The sequence below is a fragment of the Mirounga angustirostris genome, unplaced genomic scaffold (assembly GCF_029215605.1).
Source record: "Mirounga angustirostris isolate CCGP_5_RB_7025 unplaced genomic scaffold, mMirAng1.0.hap1 SCAF_6, whole genome shotgun sequence".
NCBI lineage: Eukaryota > Metazoa > Chordata > Mammalia > Carnivora > Phocidae > Mirounga > Mirounga angustirostris.
The window spans coordinates 63831665-63848341 of record NW_026991714.1 but is presented as its reverse complement, the minus strand read 5'-3'; the positions used below and the strand labels follow the sequence as shown (position 1 = coordinate 63848341).

General features: G+C 44.7%; 1 protein-coding gene across 4 annotated transcripts in view; it reads right to left on the bottom strand.

The window, feature by feature from the left end:
• EFCAB2 (EF-hand calcium binding domain 2) overlaps window positions 1-16677 on the bottom strand; it is a 116466-nt gene that overhangs the window by 20199 nt on the left and 79590 nt on the right. For 3 of the 4 annotated variants that reach the window (XM_045877590.3, XM_045877589.3, XM_045877592.3), the window contains exon 3: window positions 3021-3093. The exons of the other annotated variant lie outside the window; for it this stretch is intronic. In XM_045877590.3, the coding sequence (XP_045733546.1) occupies window positions 3021-3093 (73 nt within the window). The remainder of the gene's footprint in view (window positions 1-3020; window positions 3094-16677) is intronic. 4 annotated transcript variants of the gene reach the window in all.

Here is a 16677-nt window from a genome sequence, read left to right as displayed (position 1 = left end):
CTTCTTAGTAAAGGAAGAATTGTTTGGTAACCTGTATGTCAATAAAATTTGGGTATTAACCTTTGTCACAATTGTTGAGTTTTGTGATATTCCAAATGTGCAGAGATTATTTGGGGCAAGTTGGTAATTGTAGAATATGAAGTAGAGGGATCAATGCCGAGCGATTTTTAAATGATCTATTTCAAGAGCAACATCAGATCTCATATCTCTCTTCAGAAGCAAGGGGCTGAGAGTCAGTATGTACTTCGACTAAAACTCAAGTAAATGGCAACTAGAGACCTGCACACAGGTTTTGATGTTTTATTGAAGAATTTTATTTTATTATTTATTTATTTATTTATTTGACAGAGAGATGGCGAGAGAGGGAACACAAGCAGGAGGAGTGGGAGAGGGAGAGGGAGAAGCAGGCTCCTGGCTGAGCAGGGAGCCCAATGCAGGGCTCAATCCCAGGATGCTGGGATCACGACCCAAGCCAAAGGCAGACGCCTAACAACTGAGCCACCCAGGCGCCCCTATCAAAGAATTTTAGAGCATTATCACATTATTGCATTTTAAAGCAAAAAAAAGGCAGAAATCGTTTCATTTCTGAAACTACTACAGAGCACTTAGCAATAGGACATTCACCCCTAGAGCTTTACTACTGGAGCTCTGATTTTCTAAATGTATTCCATACCTACAACTATCTATGTGCTTTGTTCCCCTCACTTATTTGGGAAACCACAAAAAGGAGAGTCACACCCAAAACTTCTTATGCATATCGCTATAATTTAATTTGAATAAATTGTGCACAAGGACAGAAAAATGTGTATAGGGCTTAGATAGCACAGCGATCCCTACTGGTACAACTGCTCTAAACATGTACAATTTTCAAAGGTTGTGTCAGTATATCTAAGAAAGGGGCAAAGACAAATTAAAACGTTGGCACCCAAGCATCTACTGTGATTAACTGCGCAAACCTGTGGGGTCGCTTCAGCAGACAGCCACCTACAGAGCAAGCAAACCCAAATATGTGTTGAGTGCCCAAGTAACACATGAATCCTCAGAGTTATCAGATTTAATCCTCATAAAGGTACACTTTACTATTGTTGCATTCCTTTTGTGGCTGTGGAACCAGGCTTTGAAAGGCCACATAACTGTAAGTGGTAGCTACAGGCCTCGAATGTAGACCTCCTGACCCAAGATGCGGTATTTATTCTACTTTGCCACAGAAACTTACAGATGAAGAGTTGGCAAACTTTTTCTGCAAAGGACCAGACAGTAAATATTTTAAGCTTTGCAAACCATATGCTCTCTGTTGCAAGGACTCTCAATCCACTCTTGCAGTGAGAACACAGCCAGAGATAATATGTAAATAAATGAGTTTAGCTGTGTTCCAATAAAACTTTATTTATAAAAACAGGTGGTGGACGGGGTTTGGCCCATGGGTTGTGGTTTGCTAATTAAAACAGACAAAAGGAATTAGGCTCTAAAGGTTCTGCTTTTTTATCCTCTGGAGGCATTTTTCCTTTCTCTTCCACCTACTCTACTGAAGTATATGTGGTAATTATGATTTCACTGTAAGTTCATCTTCCAGTTCCTATCTGCTCCATGGTGCCAACTCTCCTCTTTCACGAGCACAAATTCTAGCTTTGTCGATAAACACTGTCAAGTAGTGATCAACACCTTTTTTAAAAAATGTGAGGACCAACTCAGGAAAAATAAGATTTTTCTCCTCTGAGTAAAAATAGTTTTATTGGATCCCAAAACAGAAAAACAATGTAAAGATTTTGTGCTTTACTGAATATTTTTGAATGCTAATGAAAAACCAGTCCTGCTTTTTAGTTACAAGATGCTAATACGCGGGCAACAGAGTCGTCTTTTCAATCTTCCACTTCTTAACTGTATATAGTGCTTTAGGATTCAAAACATGTCTTCTAATACATTACTTCATTTACCTTTGAAGTAGGTATTCTCATGGAGAAACTGGTGCAGAGGTTAGGTGACTCACCCCAATGCCATGCTGGGCACAAAAATCAACTAAACCCCTACTTCCTTGCCTGCCTCCTGTCTCCTCCTGCTCGAAGCCTGGCCTCCACCAAAACCCACACACCTAGATCAGCAGTTCTGAACAGATTCTTCTCCTGGTAGGGGCCCAGGTAGCTTTGCTCCCTTCAGGCCTCTGCTTTGTTGAACTGAAAGCTGCACTTGACATTAGACCAGATGCTTTTGTGGAAAACCAAACAGGGCATGGAGCTCTCTGGTCTCGGGCCACTCAGCACTGCTTTATGGGGTAATTCTCTCCAGAGACTCCTCTACAATATTACAAATAACCATTTTTAAAATTCTTGGACCATTCAGTCAATATCAAGTTAGTTCTTATTATTTCATTATGTGTACTATTTCTTCTGAAAGTTAGTTTTATTTCCCCTCAATAAATATAAATCTCTTACAGTCTCTACTTCCCCTTCCATCCCCTCTGAACTGACATTCTTCACTACGTTCCTTTCATCTGTCAGTGTTCTCTCTGCAGACAGTCAGTCCCCTGCATCTGATGGCCTTTCTCCAACTAATTTTATTTTTTTAAAGGTTTCATTTATTTATTTATTTGAGAGAGAGAGAGAAAGCTCGAGCAGGGGAGGAACAGAGGGAGAGGGACAAGCAGACTCCCCACTGAGAGCAGAGCCCAATGTGGGGCTCGATCCCACGACCCTGAGATCATGACCTGAGCTGAAACCAAGAGTCTGATGCTTAACTGGACTGAGCCACCCAGGGGCCCTCTTCAATTAATTTCAAAGAGTGTAAATAAGATCTAAGGTGGGCTCTTTACTTGAGCCATTGCATTACTTGGTCAAAGTCATTTCCTCCAGATCTGATATTGTTTCCAAACTGTTGCCTGGCCAATCCGCAAAGCTGCCCCAGTGTCTTCATCAAGCACATTCATTAGTTTAGGACATGCCCAGTTGCAGTTAAGGGTTTTTAGATCCAAGGATCAGGGGGAGCAGAGAGCCCACTGCACACAGCCCTGCTGCCAGCCCGCTTACCTCTGCGATCAGGTCATGGAGCTCTCCTTCACTTGGGCAGCACCCTAGCGACCTGATAATTGTTCCGATCTCTCTGCAGGAAAAAATGGTCAATAGTTTCAGAATTTAAACTTTGAAAAGCAAGCGCGGTGTCTCTCTAAAGGACTTCAGGGTGGTTGTAGCCCAGCAAACAAAGTCACTCAGTAAGTACTGCCTTGTGAGGATAGAAGATACTTCCCAGGAAAAGGAAAAGGCAGACAAGCGAACCAAAGGGAGAAAGAAGTGTTTGCATTGATTAGCAAACGCAAGCCCTGCCTGAGCCAAAACCCAGAAAGTTCTAGAAAACGGAAAGGACGGAGGAGTAAGAAAAAGAAATGTCAGCCACTTACTAGCCGAGTTTAAGTTAGTTAACTGTTTTGCACCTCAGTTTCTGCATCTGTAAAAGGGGGACAGAGGTTTGTGCTGAAGTTCACGTGGCCTCTAGTGCCCGCTCGCTTGAGTTCAGATCCCAGCTCTGCACCGCGCGAGGCGGGGCGGGCTAATCTCCGACTGCATAAGCCTACCTGGTGGGCAAAATATAGCGTCTTCCTTCAAATACTTAGAATGGGGCTGGGAACACCCTCAGTGTAAAATATAAGAACTATCGTAATAAAAGCATAGCTCTTGGCGGAGTAGCCACTCCATAGATATTAGTTACTCTCCTGCCCCCCCATAATAATGTAATTTAATTCAGCAAATAACCTAAGAAAAGTCTGAATTACATTCAGTATTCTCTAGATGCTAAGACAGGATTTGTAATAGATTATTAAGTATTTCCACTCAAAATTATTAAAATTAAAGTTGTAGTATTTGGATGTGTACTTAATTTCACAAATATTCACTTCACTAGAATATTTCATTTCTTTACCATTCTGGATAATATCGGTGGTGTTATATTTACTCACTATTTTACTGAGAAAACATTTTAAATAAGAATGTCTAGGTTCTTCACTTAAAGAGGTTGCAGGATGAATATCAAGAGTAAAACCGAAAGTCAGTAACTGTGGAGGATGGGATTAACTTTCATTTATTGGTTTTCCTTCACAATAAATGAGGACCAACTTAACACGTAACGTCTTCCTGTTTCCTACCTGCCCGAGCACCTCAGTCCTAATACTTGTGCACTGTTTTAAAAGCCCACATCCCTCATGAAGGCAGGACGTGGACATGATGGTGGGGCTAGACACTGAAGCATTCTATAAGACTATACTTTCAAGAAGTCCCTAAAGATGTCCCATGAATCTGGCTAACACCACTGTAATAAATATATCATTGTAACATCAGACTCCTGCTGTATATGTTACAACTGATAGTTAATGAGGCAGGAACCAAAACATGATTTGGTCAGTATTCACAGATTTAGCCCCTCCGTAACCTTCCAGGCCTCTCTATGTGCATCAGAGAACCACAGGAAGTCCAGAATCAGAGGGACCCGAGGAAAGGCTGTCACCCTGCACGATGGGGAGGGTGGGGAGGGGGAGCATGGGGCTGGGGGGGCACAGGGCGAGGTGGGGGGACCAGAAGCCCTTGCAGGCATGCATGTGGGACAATGGTCCTACTGAGCACTGGGCAAGGGACCAGCCCAAGTGAAAACAGGCTATAAGTGTAAAATACACACGGATTTCAATAAACCAAGTACAGAAAAAAAAAAAAGTCAAATATCTCGTGGATAATTTTTCAATTGACACATGTTGAAATGAAATATTTTAGACATACGGGGTTGCATAAAACATAGTGTTAAAATTAATTTTACTTGTTTCTCTTTTACCTTTTTTTAAACATGGTTACTAGAACATTTTAAATTATAAATCCAATACCCCCTATTTCTGGAAATGGCTAGGAATAGCTGCCATCATGAGTCAGCCTGTGAGAAGAGAGGTACGTAGAGAGAAAAGAAGAATGACTTTGTGCTGTGTCAGCAAGGTAATCGATCCCCTTTGCCTCTCCAAGAAACGGTAAACCAGATTGAAATGAGCCCTTTGTCGCTGCCAACACCCAGGACATGGGAAGGGCTAAGGCACTAGCTGGGGGTGGGGCACGATCCACCCCCAGACGGCGTGGGCGGGAAGAAGGTCTGAGAAGAGTGTGCTGACGGGAAGAGAACAGCCAGGGGTCCAGCAAGAACTCTACAGAGACCGGCCCTGACCCAGCGGTCCAAGGAATAGGGCCTGCATTAGACACGAGGGAGAGGGGCCAGAGGGCTAGGCGAGAACTCCACAGATCCGCAGAGCGCCGTGTCAAGGGAGCTAAGGAAAGACAAGGGGGAAGAGTGGGCGTCATCTTGGTGTCACAGACTGCTGAGAGATCGAGTAAGTTCTGAGAGACGCCCACTGGATTTAGGAAAGGAGATCGGTGGTGATTTTTTGACGAGGGAAGCTGCCGTCGAAGATGGTGGAGAAATCTGATTGCACTGGGTTTAGGAGGATGGATGTGTGAAGTGAAGGGGAGGAAGGGATGTCTGGAGGGGACATGGGGTCAAGGAAGATTGTGTAGGACCAGAGAGAGGTGAGCGCGCTTGGATGCAGATGGGCGTGGCTCAGGAGGGGTGGCTTCCTGGGGAGATGGGAGGGCTGGTGCTCAGCACTCAGTATGCACACAGCCACCCACGCACCCCCCACGCCCCAGGTCCTGCCACCGCCGGCAGGCTGCTCTGCATCAGAGGGTGGCAGGTCCTTCCTTTCAGCCAGAAAGTTCTCCTCTCTCCCCTTCGGCTCCCCTTTGAAGGACCTATCACCCTCCTCGCCTCTCCTGAGTGACGCCAGCTAGACTGTCTCACTTTGCTGAGGGAGACCACAGAAAACAAAGCTCGCTTGATGCCCCTCACGCACCAAGCTACTTCCTTCTCTCTAGTCCTAAAACATGAAGGCCTGACTGATGTAAGAGGAAAAGGCAAAGCTTCTTCGGCTGACGAGTCCACAGTGGCCTAAAGAACAATACAATAACTCAAGAACGCACCTGTACCCCTACAAACTAGCCCTCGAGCTGTGTTTAGCAGTTAATTCATCTACACGCAGCTGCTCAATATTCTTAGTTAACGCTTCAAAATGGCCATTTGCCCCATCCTAGATTCTGGGCCCCTTAACTTTCTATCCTGCTCGCTCTACCCATCTATCATCTCTTGCCTCAAGCTCCACACCGTGGACACACCTAATCTCAGCAGAAGAGCCCCCAGACCTGTCCCCTACTTCCCAGAACAGACGCCGACTGTTTGGGCACCACAGCTGACACCCCTACCACCTGCTGGGGCAGCTCGGGCTGCAGAGCTACACACCACAGCCTGGGCGGATGAAAACATGGCATGACTGCACACAGTTCCAGAGGCTGCCAAGTCCACGACCAGGACGTCATCAGGTTCAGTGTCTAGTGGGTACCCTCTTCCTGGCTTGCGATGGCCACCTTTCTCTGTGTCCTCACATAGCAGACAGCGAGCCCGCTCTGGGTCTCCCTCTTCTTCCTCGATAAGTGTACTCTTAAGCCCCTTGGTCTTGGTTCTTGTTCTGGACACACTTGCATCCCACTCAGCACCTTCATCCTCTCCTCTACTAATTGCTTCCTCTCTTGCCCTAAAATATTCAGATATCTTCCTTCCTTACGTTGAAGACATTCTGATAGGTGCCTTAGCACCTTCGAGCATGCTCCCTCCGCTTCCTTCACTACTCCTTGTTCTAACTTACTCATTGCCTGCTGTCCACTCCAGGCCCAGATGCTCCGCAGACCTGCCACGCCTAGCTCTCTGCCACTCAGTCTGTCCTGCCTGTGAGCCTCTCCACTCCTCTCTGCCCCTCAACTGCCCCCGGCCCGGACCCTGCTTACAGGATGACCTCACTGTTAAAACCATTCCCAGAGCCTAAGAGAAGAAGCAGCAGCTCAGGTCCGGACAGAGAAGCCACTGGTGATCTCAGCAACAGCACCTGTAGGGAGGGAGGGACAGAAAGCCTGCAGGGTGCCAGCGGCGGGGGGCGGGGGGACTTGAGTAGCAGGCACAGAGAACACAGCAGGGGAAGGTGGCAGCTCTAGAGGGGCACCCACAACTCCTGGCCAGCACTCTCTGCACTCAAACTCTGCCCCCATGGACGCCTTTACTCCCCGCAATGGCCCCTTGCAGGCGGGGTGCCTCGTTCTCTCCATTCCACAGATAAGGAGACAACCCCGGGATATTCAATAACTTGCCCGGGGCCACATACAGCCAATCCCAGTAGTGACCCCCCGGGGGGCCGAGGGCTGAGGCTGCAGGTCCGACCAGGGGGCAGGACAGCAGGACGGCGGAACCAACAGCTCCTCTGGGACTTGGAGAAGGAGTCATCCCCGCAGCTCACTCACACCCTGCTACCACCTGCAGGCTGCAGGGGAGCGATGGCCGCACACAGCCACGCAAGGGTTTGGCTCTGCTCTCAACGCTTCAAATATTCTCACCCACTTACTCTTGACAACAGCCCTGGGAGGACGGCGCCTTCTATTATTCTACCGATGAAGAAAATGGGAGCACAGAAAGGGTAGGTAACTTCCCCGTTATCCTAGTAAGACATGGCCATGGGATTCCCACACACAGGCTGGACCCCACCCTCTTCACCCCTGAGTGCCGCTGCCCCTCAGAAACCTGGCCAAGGATTTCATGAGACTTACAGGCGAACTTGACTGTAACAAGACGCTTCCAAAGAAAACCGGAGGCTCCACCCTATGGGAGCCTTGAAGACAGATCCAGGGCTCAAAACTGATGACCCAAGGGACAGATGTGGCCAGCATATAAGGTTACGTTCAGCATAGCATCGGTCTCTTCATTTAGGTGGGGCCACTCGTACGCGTCCTCAGAACTGTCCAAGCCTGTGTGCCTCTCACATTCATGTCACAGCCCTGGCCCCTGGGGGAATCTGGGTTTATCATTCCTGGAAAACGGCTATTTACTGTAGGAATTTACCTGCAAGAAGCCTGGGAAGGAGCCAAATGACCTCTTCAAGTTCTCCCCAGCTGCTCTGATTCTATTATATTTAAACACACACACACACCCGTGGTTTATGTAAGTGAATGTTCTAGTTCTTAGAAAATATACACTGGAGTATTTTGGGGAAAAGTCATAATGTCCAAAGCTTACTTTCAAATAGCCCAGCAAAATTAAAATAATAATAAAATGTGTAAATGTGTATACAGTGTAAATATGTGTGTATATATATTATAAAAGAGAGAACACAGGCAAAAGCAAATGTGGCAAAATGTTCATAATTGGTACATCCCTGTGACCACACACAACAGTTCCGTGGGCCACTCTTACTATTTGTCTATAAGTGTATAATTTTTTAAATAAAAAGTTTTCATTAAAAACAAAACAAAACAAAACAAACAAGAAGTGGGCACCTGGCTGGCTTAGTCAGAAGACCGCACGACTCTTGATCTTGGGGTCATGAGTTCGAGCCCCACACTGGGTGTAGAGATTACTAAAAAATAAATGAACTTAAAAAAAAAAGATAAGCACATTTGGAATGAAAACCAAAGTAGTAAGAATAACAGAAATCCTGCCTCATATAAACTATTTAAAACAATTAAGCATATACCACCTATCATTTTGGCTTCAGAACAGGTAAAAGTATCTGAAGAAGATGAAGCCCTGTATGGTGAACTGCTCCAGGCAGGCACAGGACAAGAGGGAGGGAGGGGAGGGAAATTATAGGAGAAGCAAAGACGCCTCTGAGCTCCTCTTACTCTTACTCATTCCAAGATACAAGGCCGGAGGCATAGAAGACGGACGATCCCAAGAGTTCCTGTGGCGTTAGGATTCTGATGCCAAGCACACAGCAATGCAAGTGGCGGGGGGGGTGGGGGGGTGGGCACGTGGGCCTCCAGAACCCCAGATGGTGCCAGGATGGGGCTGGGGTCCTGGCCGTAAAGGAGGAAACCACGTAGCTTACCTGTCAGCCTCAGGAGTAGTGAGGCTCCTAAAGGTGAGCTAAGAAAAACAGAGAGGAAGAGAGGGCAAGGAAGAACAGAGGCCAGAAAACCGTGAGGCCATGAGTTCCTGAGAAAGGGACAGGGGTCTAGAAAGGAGGAGAACTGAAAAGGAAATGGGAACAAGGAGGCAAAACTGTAGCTTTCAGAGACAAGGAATAGAAATTCCAAAACTTCACGATGAAAATAAAAGAAGTTCAGAAATAAGTAATAACAAAGATACTAGACAACTGGAACATTAAACAAAACTATGAAATAAAGCGACACAATTACACACAACATTAGGGCTGATTAACCTATTTCATTCTACTAAACGGGATTTTGAATCAAGTGAAATGATTGAAAGTTATTTTAAAGTAACTTTTAAGGGGCGCCTGGGTGTCTCAGTCAATTAAGCATCTGACTGGATTTCAGCTCAGGTCATGATCTCAGGGTCATGGGACTGAGCCCCACATCAGGCTCCGCACTCAGCGCGGAGTTGGCTTGAGACTCTCTCTCCTTCTGCCCCTCCCCCTGCTCATGCTCTCTCTCTCTCTCTCTCAAATAAATAAAATCTTAAAAAAATAATAAAGTAACTTTTACAATGATTGTAACTTTTTTTAAAAAATATTTTATTTATTTATTTGAGAGAGAGAATGAGAGCACATGAGAGGGGGGAGGGTTGGGAGGGTCAGAGGGAGAAGCAGGCTCCCCGCCGAGCAGGGAGCCCGATGCGGGACTCGATCCCGGGACTCCAGGATCATGACCTGAGCCGAAGGCAGTCGCTTAACCAACTGAGCCACCCAGGCGCCCAACATTTTTAAATCATTAAAGTATTTACAATGATTAAAGTAACCTTTTAAAGCAACCAGTTAGAAACCTCCCGAAGTCAATGTAGTGAAATAAAACTAAAGTAGTTTCTGAATTTTAATAATTCCTTCCGAAGTCTTTTTGTCAGGCTTTTGGAAGAGAGCGCAGAGAAAAGGCAGAAACAAACTCATCTGTGTACAGTGGTGGGTGTGCTGTTACCAACGGGCTCCTCAGGAGAGAAGAGCCCTGATTAGCAGCATTTGCATTTCCACTGAGGCAACACAACCACAACCACCTGGCGCCAACTTCAAGCTGCCCAAGTTGCTGGGGAAGCAGGTGGGAAGAGATGCCCCGGGGGTCCCCAGCTCACCACCGCAGGGAGGCCCCCACGTGTACTAACTGCCTCCCAAGCATAAGTCAGAGTAAACCATGGTACTGCAATCAGGCGGAGGTCAACTTTGAGTAGTCAGTATTTTGCATCATTCATAAACACATTCATGTTTCATTTTACACAGAACAGCCTGAAAAAGTATAGATCAGTGCATGAGCTTGCCGGTCGCCCTGGCTCAGGGGTCAGGCGAATCTGTGCGCCGGTCCAGTGTCACTGTAAGTGCTGCCCAAGTGAGCGCCTTGGCTTTTTAGTATAATTTGCTTGTAAGTTTATGCAATTTACTTTTTATAGAAATTAGTTGGTAACAGTGGCTTGCAGAATTCCTGAAAACGTAACAGTCTGCTCTCGTGCCAGTCAGCATGATTTGGCTCCAACCCTGATTCTCCAAGTCCCAACCACTTTGTTCAGACAGCTCCCGGCCCTGCGGTCCCTAGACAGGTTCATCTTCTGAACAACCCGCTCGGTGTTCTGCTGTGCCTACAGAACGGAAATTAAATACATTCCTTGTAAAAAACAAAACAAAACAAAACAAAAAAACCCACATTTTTCCTTGGGAAAAATTTTTTTCTTTTAAATCAATTTCATGGGATTTTCTTTTGTTTAATTGATGACACCTCAATTAAATCAGCTACTTCTTATAAAGTCTTTAACATCTGCAGAGCCGTTCCCTCTGTCGGAGTGGATGTGGTCTTATATCGATAAGAACTACAAACGAGGAGCGCCTGGGTGGCCCAGTTAGTTGAGCGTCTGCCTTCAGCTCAGGTCATGATCTCAGGGTCCTGGGATGGAGCCCTACATCAGGCTCCCTGCTCCGCGGGAAGCCTGCTTCTCCCTCTGCCTCTCCCCCTGTTAGTGTTCCCTCTCTCACTGTCGCTCTCTGTCAAATAAATAAAATCTTAAACAAAGAACTACAAACGAACTCCAGAAATCTTTATGGTTCAATATTAAGAATCTGTTTCTGCATTTGCAGTATATATAACGTAGTAAACATGGGGACGACATCGCTTCAGAACACATGAGTCACGATACGGTTGCCTAATAGAGGCATCTTGCTTTAATTCGTGCACAGCTTGTGTGTCGGGCCCAGGCTGGCTCCCCCCAGGCCTTCGGCGGGTGCAGTATCACGTTCCTGACACGAGGTGGCGCCAGTGCCACGGAGCTAGGTGGTGAGTCCTCCGTTTAAGGGCGGTCTAAGGTCAAAACCATTCCAAGTGAAGACCTGACTCAGGACAATGGACGCAATTCTAAGGGAGAAAAGAGCAAGCAAAATACTTTACCTCCCCTATGATATTAGCTGATATTCATCTAAGTATAAGAGAATGTTGAAAATAAGTCAAAAATGTCTGAGAAGGAACAAAAGCAGGATTTGAAAATGACTTTCATTTATTTCATAAATATTTGCCAAACACTACCGTGCACCAGGTACCATTTACAGCACGGCAGACAACAAAAAGAAGACCTTGTTCTCGCAGAGGGCGTTTTCACAGATTGATCTCCTTTTGCAAAGCCATGAAATGAAACCGAAATAATGGCTAAACCTCCTTATTCAGACAAGGGCTCTACTCAAAAAAAAAAAAAAAGGCTTATTTTTCTGAAGGTCCCTTTAATCAAGTGAGGACCATTTTTCCACTGCTAAAAGATGCTTTCCAAAAAGCTTTGGGTTCTAACTTGTTACGGCATTATTTCTCATACTGTCCTATGTGCTAGAGTTTGCAGCCCAAGTGAAGAACTCGGTCTCCTGTGTACCTCAGAAAAAAGCTCCATAAAATATCAGACACTACTTTCACCCTAGGCAACCAAGTAGGGGAGAAAGCGTGCACACACACGTCTGTGCACGGGCTTCAGGCAGTGGTAAACTCTACAAAGAAATCACGCCCACTGTCATTATTACCATAACTGCACTGGTCTGCTGGGGAAGCCGCAACAAACCGCCACAGCCGGGGGCACGGGGGGGCGGCTGAAACAACAGGGATTTATCTGCTCACGGCTCTGGAGGCAGGAAGTCCAGGATGGAGATGGCAGCAGGGCAGGTTTCTTCTGTGGCCTCTCCCCTCGGCTCGCAGACGGCCACCTTCTCCCAGTGTCCTCACACTGTCCTCTGTGTGCGTGCGTCCCTGGTGTCTCAGTGTGTCCAAATTCCTTCTTACAAGACTCCAGTCGGACTGGGTTTGGGCCCGCCCCAATGCACTCATTTTACCTTAATCCCCTCTCTAAAGACCTTATCAGCAAATCAGGCTATATGGGGAGGTGCCAGGCATCAGGGACATGACTTCCGGGGGACACATCTGCGCCCATCACAATAACCGTAATGACTACTATACACCTACCACCACCACCTTTCCTGGCCACCACTTCTCACCTGGACCACAGAAGTCACCCTCATGTAGTCTCTGCTTTGGCTCTCACCAGCCACCTGCATCCACTCTCACAACAGCCAGAACAATCTTTAAAAAAAAATTTTTTTTAATTTTATTTATTTATTTTGACAGAGAGAGAGAGAGGGAGAGCAGGAACCCAAGCAGGGGGAGTGGCAGGCAGAGGGGAGAAGCAAGCTCCCCACTGAGCAGGGAGCCCTATGTGGGACTCGATCCCAGTACGCTGAGATCATAACCTGACCTGAAGGCAGACACTTAACGGCTGAGCCACCCAGGTGCCCCCAGAACAATCTTTTAAAAAATGAAAATCACAGTACATAATTTCCCTGCCTAGAAGCTTCCCACTGCACTTATAATGTCTGTGAGGTTCTACCTGATCTGGACCTGCCAACCTCTCTGACTTGGTCTCACACCCTGGTCTCCAGCCACCCACCTTGCCGCCCCACCCTCCTGCGCTGCTCTCCCACACACTAAACCCTTGCCCCTTCAGAGGACCTTTATATTACTCCCCAGTTCTTCACATGGTTGGCTCCTTTGAATCTTAAAGATCTTAACTCAAAAATGACCTCCAGAGAAACTTTCCCCGACCAGAGGTCTACACAGTTTTATCCCACCTCCCCACGCCCTCATTTGCTAATACATCATCCTCTTCTATCTTCCTAATAGCATTTTATAACATTGTCCTGTTTTATTTACTTGATAGCACTTATTACTATCTGAAATCTGTTTACTTGTATATTGTCTGTTTCTTCCCTCTAAAATGTAAGCCCCAGGGGGCTCATTCAGTGAAGAGGCCAACTCTTGATTTCGGTTCAGGTCATGATCTCTGGGTTGTGGGATTGAGCTCCCTTCCCCCTCCCCCACTCTCTCTCTAAAAAAATAAAATAAAATACAATGTAAGCTCCATGCGGATCAAGGCCCTTCCCTGCTACATTCCAACACTTAAAGGAACTCACACATAATAGGGGCTCAGTACACATCTGTTGAATAATACATGAATCTGTAGAACACTTTACAGTTTGAGAAACGCCTTTCAATTAAAAAGAACTTTCATATGTATTCACTCATTTAATTCTCACATCAATCCATTTTATAGTCTCTATTTTAAAAATAAGGAAACTAGGACTTGGAGAAGGCATTGGACTCACCCTCCGGGAACATAACTAGTATATGGAGCAAAACTGGAAGCTGGTTCCACTCTCTGACTCCTGAGATTCTGTCACTCAGGACTCTTTGCAATAACATCTTCTTAGGACAAATCATGGTGGTTAATGTGATTTGAGGTGAAAAATAGTGACAGAGAAAAAGACCTGGATGCGGAACAGAACAAACATGGTTTTTGCATATTTCTCATGGATGTTTTGGCTATAACAAGGGTTTAATAAATGTTTACTAGATTCATTAACTAAAACATTTTCCATTGTTGTGAAAGGTCTAAATAACTCCAAATTCTACATTGCCAAATGGCTGCTCACTGTCCAAACAAAACCAACAAAAAGCTCACTGTCCTGGAGTTTTCTTTTTAAAAAAATAACACTGAAACACCATTTGGCAAATACGACAGTAATCCTTGTTATGAGTAAGATCAATCAATGAATGCTAAAATCAGTGGGCAAAGTTTGAGGAGAAAGGGTATTTTGCATCGTCTTGCAGTATCTCCCCCAAGATATTTACTATCTACGAAGGGAAAAATAATAACTTTATAGTGGGGAACCCTTGGTAGTGGGAAAACTTAAACAAGTGAACAAGGTAACATCACCAGTGGTGGTAATGAAACCTAAGCACATCAACTACCCCGACACGATGCTCTGAGAACACTCCTCTGGTATTCCTGCCCAAAATGCCTTACCTCAATGTGTGCATGAGAACACATCAGACAAGCCCAACCTCAAGGGCGTTCTACAAAATCACTGAGCAGCACTTTTCAAAAGTATCAAGGTCACAAAAGAGAAACACTGGGGAACTGGCACAGGTTGGAGGCCTGAAGACCCTTGACAACTAAATGCAACCAGGATTCTGGGCTGGCTCCTGGAGAGAGAACGGAGAGTCGCGGGAAAGCCAGTGAAAGTCCCAGATCTTCGCTTTGGTAATTGTGGGACGTCTAGTTAGGACGTGAACATTAGGAGAAGGTGGGCAAAGGATACACAGGAACGCTCGGCACTATTTTTTGTTTCTGTAACTCTAAAAATTAATTTCAAAACAAAATGTTTTTAGAAACACTGAGAAGTTTTAAAATAACTTTGATTTAAAATTTTTGAAATAAAAAGTTTATTTTAAAATAATAATTTATAACTTTTTCTCTATGGTCAAAGAATGGAGAGTTCTGGTTAATCAGATATTTTTAAAGACTTACCAGTTTTACACCTCAGAGATATTAGCCATTTGCAATATAATGTTTTCTCAGATAGTCGTTCATCACTTGATTTTTTTTTTAAAGGTATTTTTGCTTGAAATTTTTGTGATGTGGCTGAGTATGTCAGTCTTTTAACTTTAGGATTTTGTTGTGAGTCATTTTCCCCATTCCAAGTTCATAAAGAAATTCACCTATATATATTTTTAAAGATTTGTTTGTTTATTTAAGAGAGAGAGAGCACAAGCGGGAGGAGCAGAGGAAAATAGAATCTCAAGCAGACTCTGCGGTGAGCACTGAGCGCAAAACCCAATGTCAGGCTCGATCTCATGACCCTGAGATCACGACCTGAGATGAAACCAAGAGTCTCATGCCTAACTGACTTCTTCCCTGTTTCATAAGTGAACTCTCCATATGCACTTGGGAATATTTCTGGGTTTTCTGTTCTATTTCATTGTCTTTTATGCCACATTCTTTTCAGTGTAAAGGATCTGTAATGTTTTACTATCAAATAAAGCTAAACTCATCTCCTTTCTCTCCTTTATCAGCAATTTCCTGGCTATTCTTGCTTATTTATTTTTCATATGAGCATGACATTCACTTGTGTAGCTCCAGAAAAGATCTGGTATTTTAACTGTGGCTGTGTTGAATTTTTAAGTTGATTTAGGATTATTTGACATCTTTGAGTTCAAGTCTTCCTGTCCAAAAAACGTGGTATGTCTTTCCATTTGTTCAAGTCTATTTCTATATCTTTCAGGTTTTCCTAAGCTAGCATTTGTAATTTTTTTGTTATATTTATGTCTATAAATTTTAGCTTGTAGATCTAGGGTCTTATCTTCCATTATATATCACCTGACTGGTTATTGTATAATTGTAGGCTCTTGATTTCTGTCTATTAGTTTTATTTCCTACTACTTTATCGGACTTTTTTTTTCCTGAGATAATTTGGGTCTCTTGGGTTTTCTAGAGATTTCATGATTTCATATCTGCAAATAGGGATAGTTTTCCTTCTCTCGTCTTTTTTTATTTTTTTAAAGATTTTATTTATTTATTTGAGAGAGAGAGACACAGCGAGAGAGGGAACACAAGCAGGGGGAGTGGGAGAGGGAGAAGCAGCCTTCCCGCTGAGCAGGGAGCCTGATGCAGGGCTCGATCCCAGGACTCTGGGATCATGACCTGAGCCGAAGGCAGATGCTTAACTACTGAAAAACCCAGGCGCCCCTCGTCTGTCTATCTTTTCTGCCTTCTACCACGTCATGTCCAATATTTATGCCTCCATTAAGACTTGTCTAATTGTGTTAGCTAAAACCTCTAATACTAAATTGGGGGTTCCTGGGTGGCTCAGTCGGTCAAACGTCCCACTCTTGATCTCAGCTCAGGTCTTGACCTCAGGGTTTTGAGTTCAAACCTCACGTTGGGCTCCATGCTGGGCATGGAGTCTACTTTAAAAACAAAAACAAAAACTAAATAATAATGGCAAATATGGATATTCTCATTTTGTTCCTGACTTTAACAGAAATGTTGATTCTCCTTCCTCATTAAGAAAGAAACTGGATTTTAGGCTGAGATACACATATTTCATGTGAAGATATACATATTTCCAGATCTACTTTACTGAGTGTGATGGTTAATTTTATGTGTCAGTTTGATTGGGCTTCAGGGATGCCCATATAGCTGGTAAAATAACATTTCAGGGTGTGTCTGTGAGGCTATCTCCAGAAGAGATTAGCATTTGAATGGTAGACTGAGTAAAGAAGATTGCCCTCACCAATGCAGGTGGGCATCATCTAATCTGAG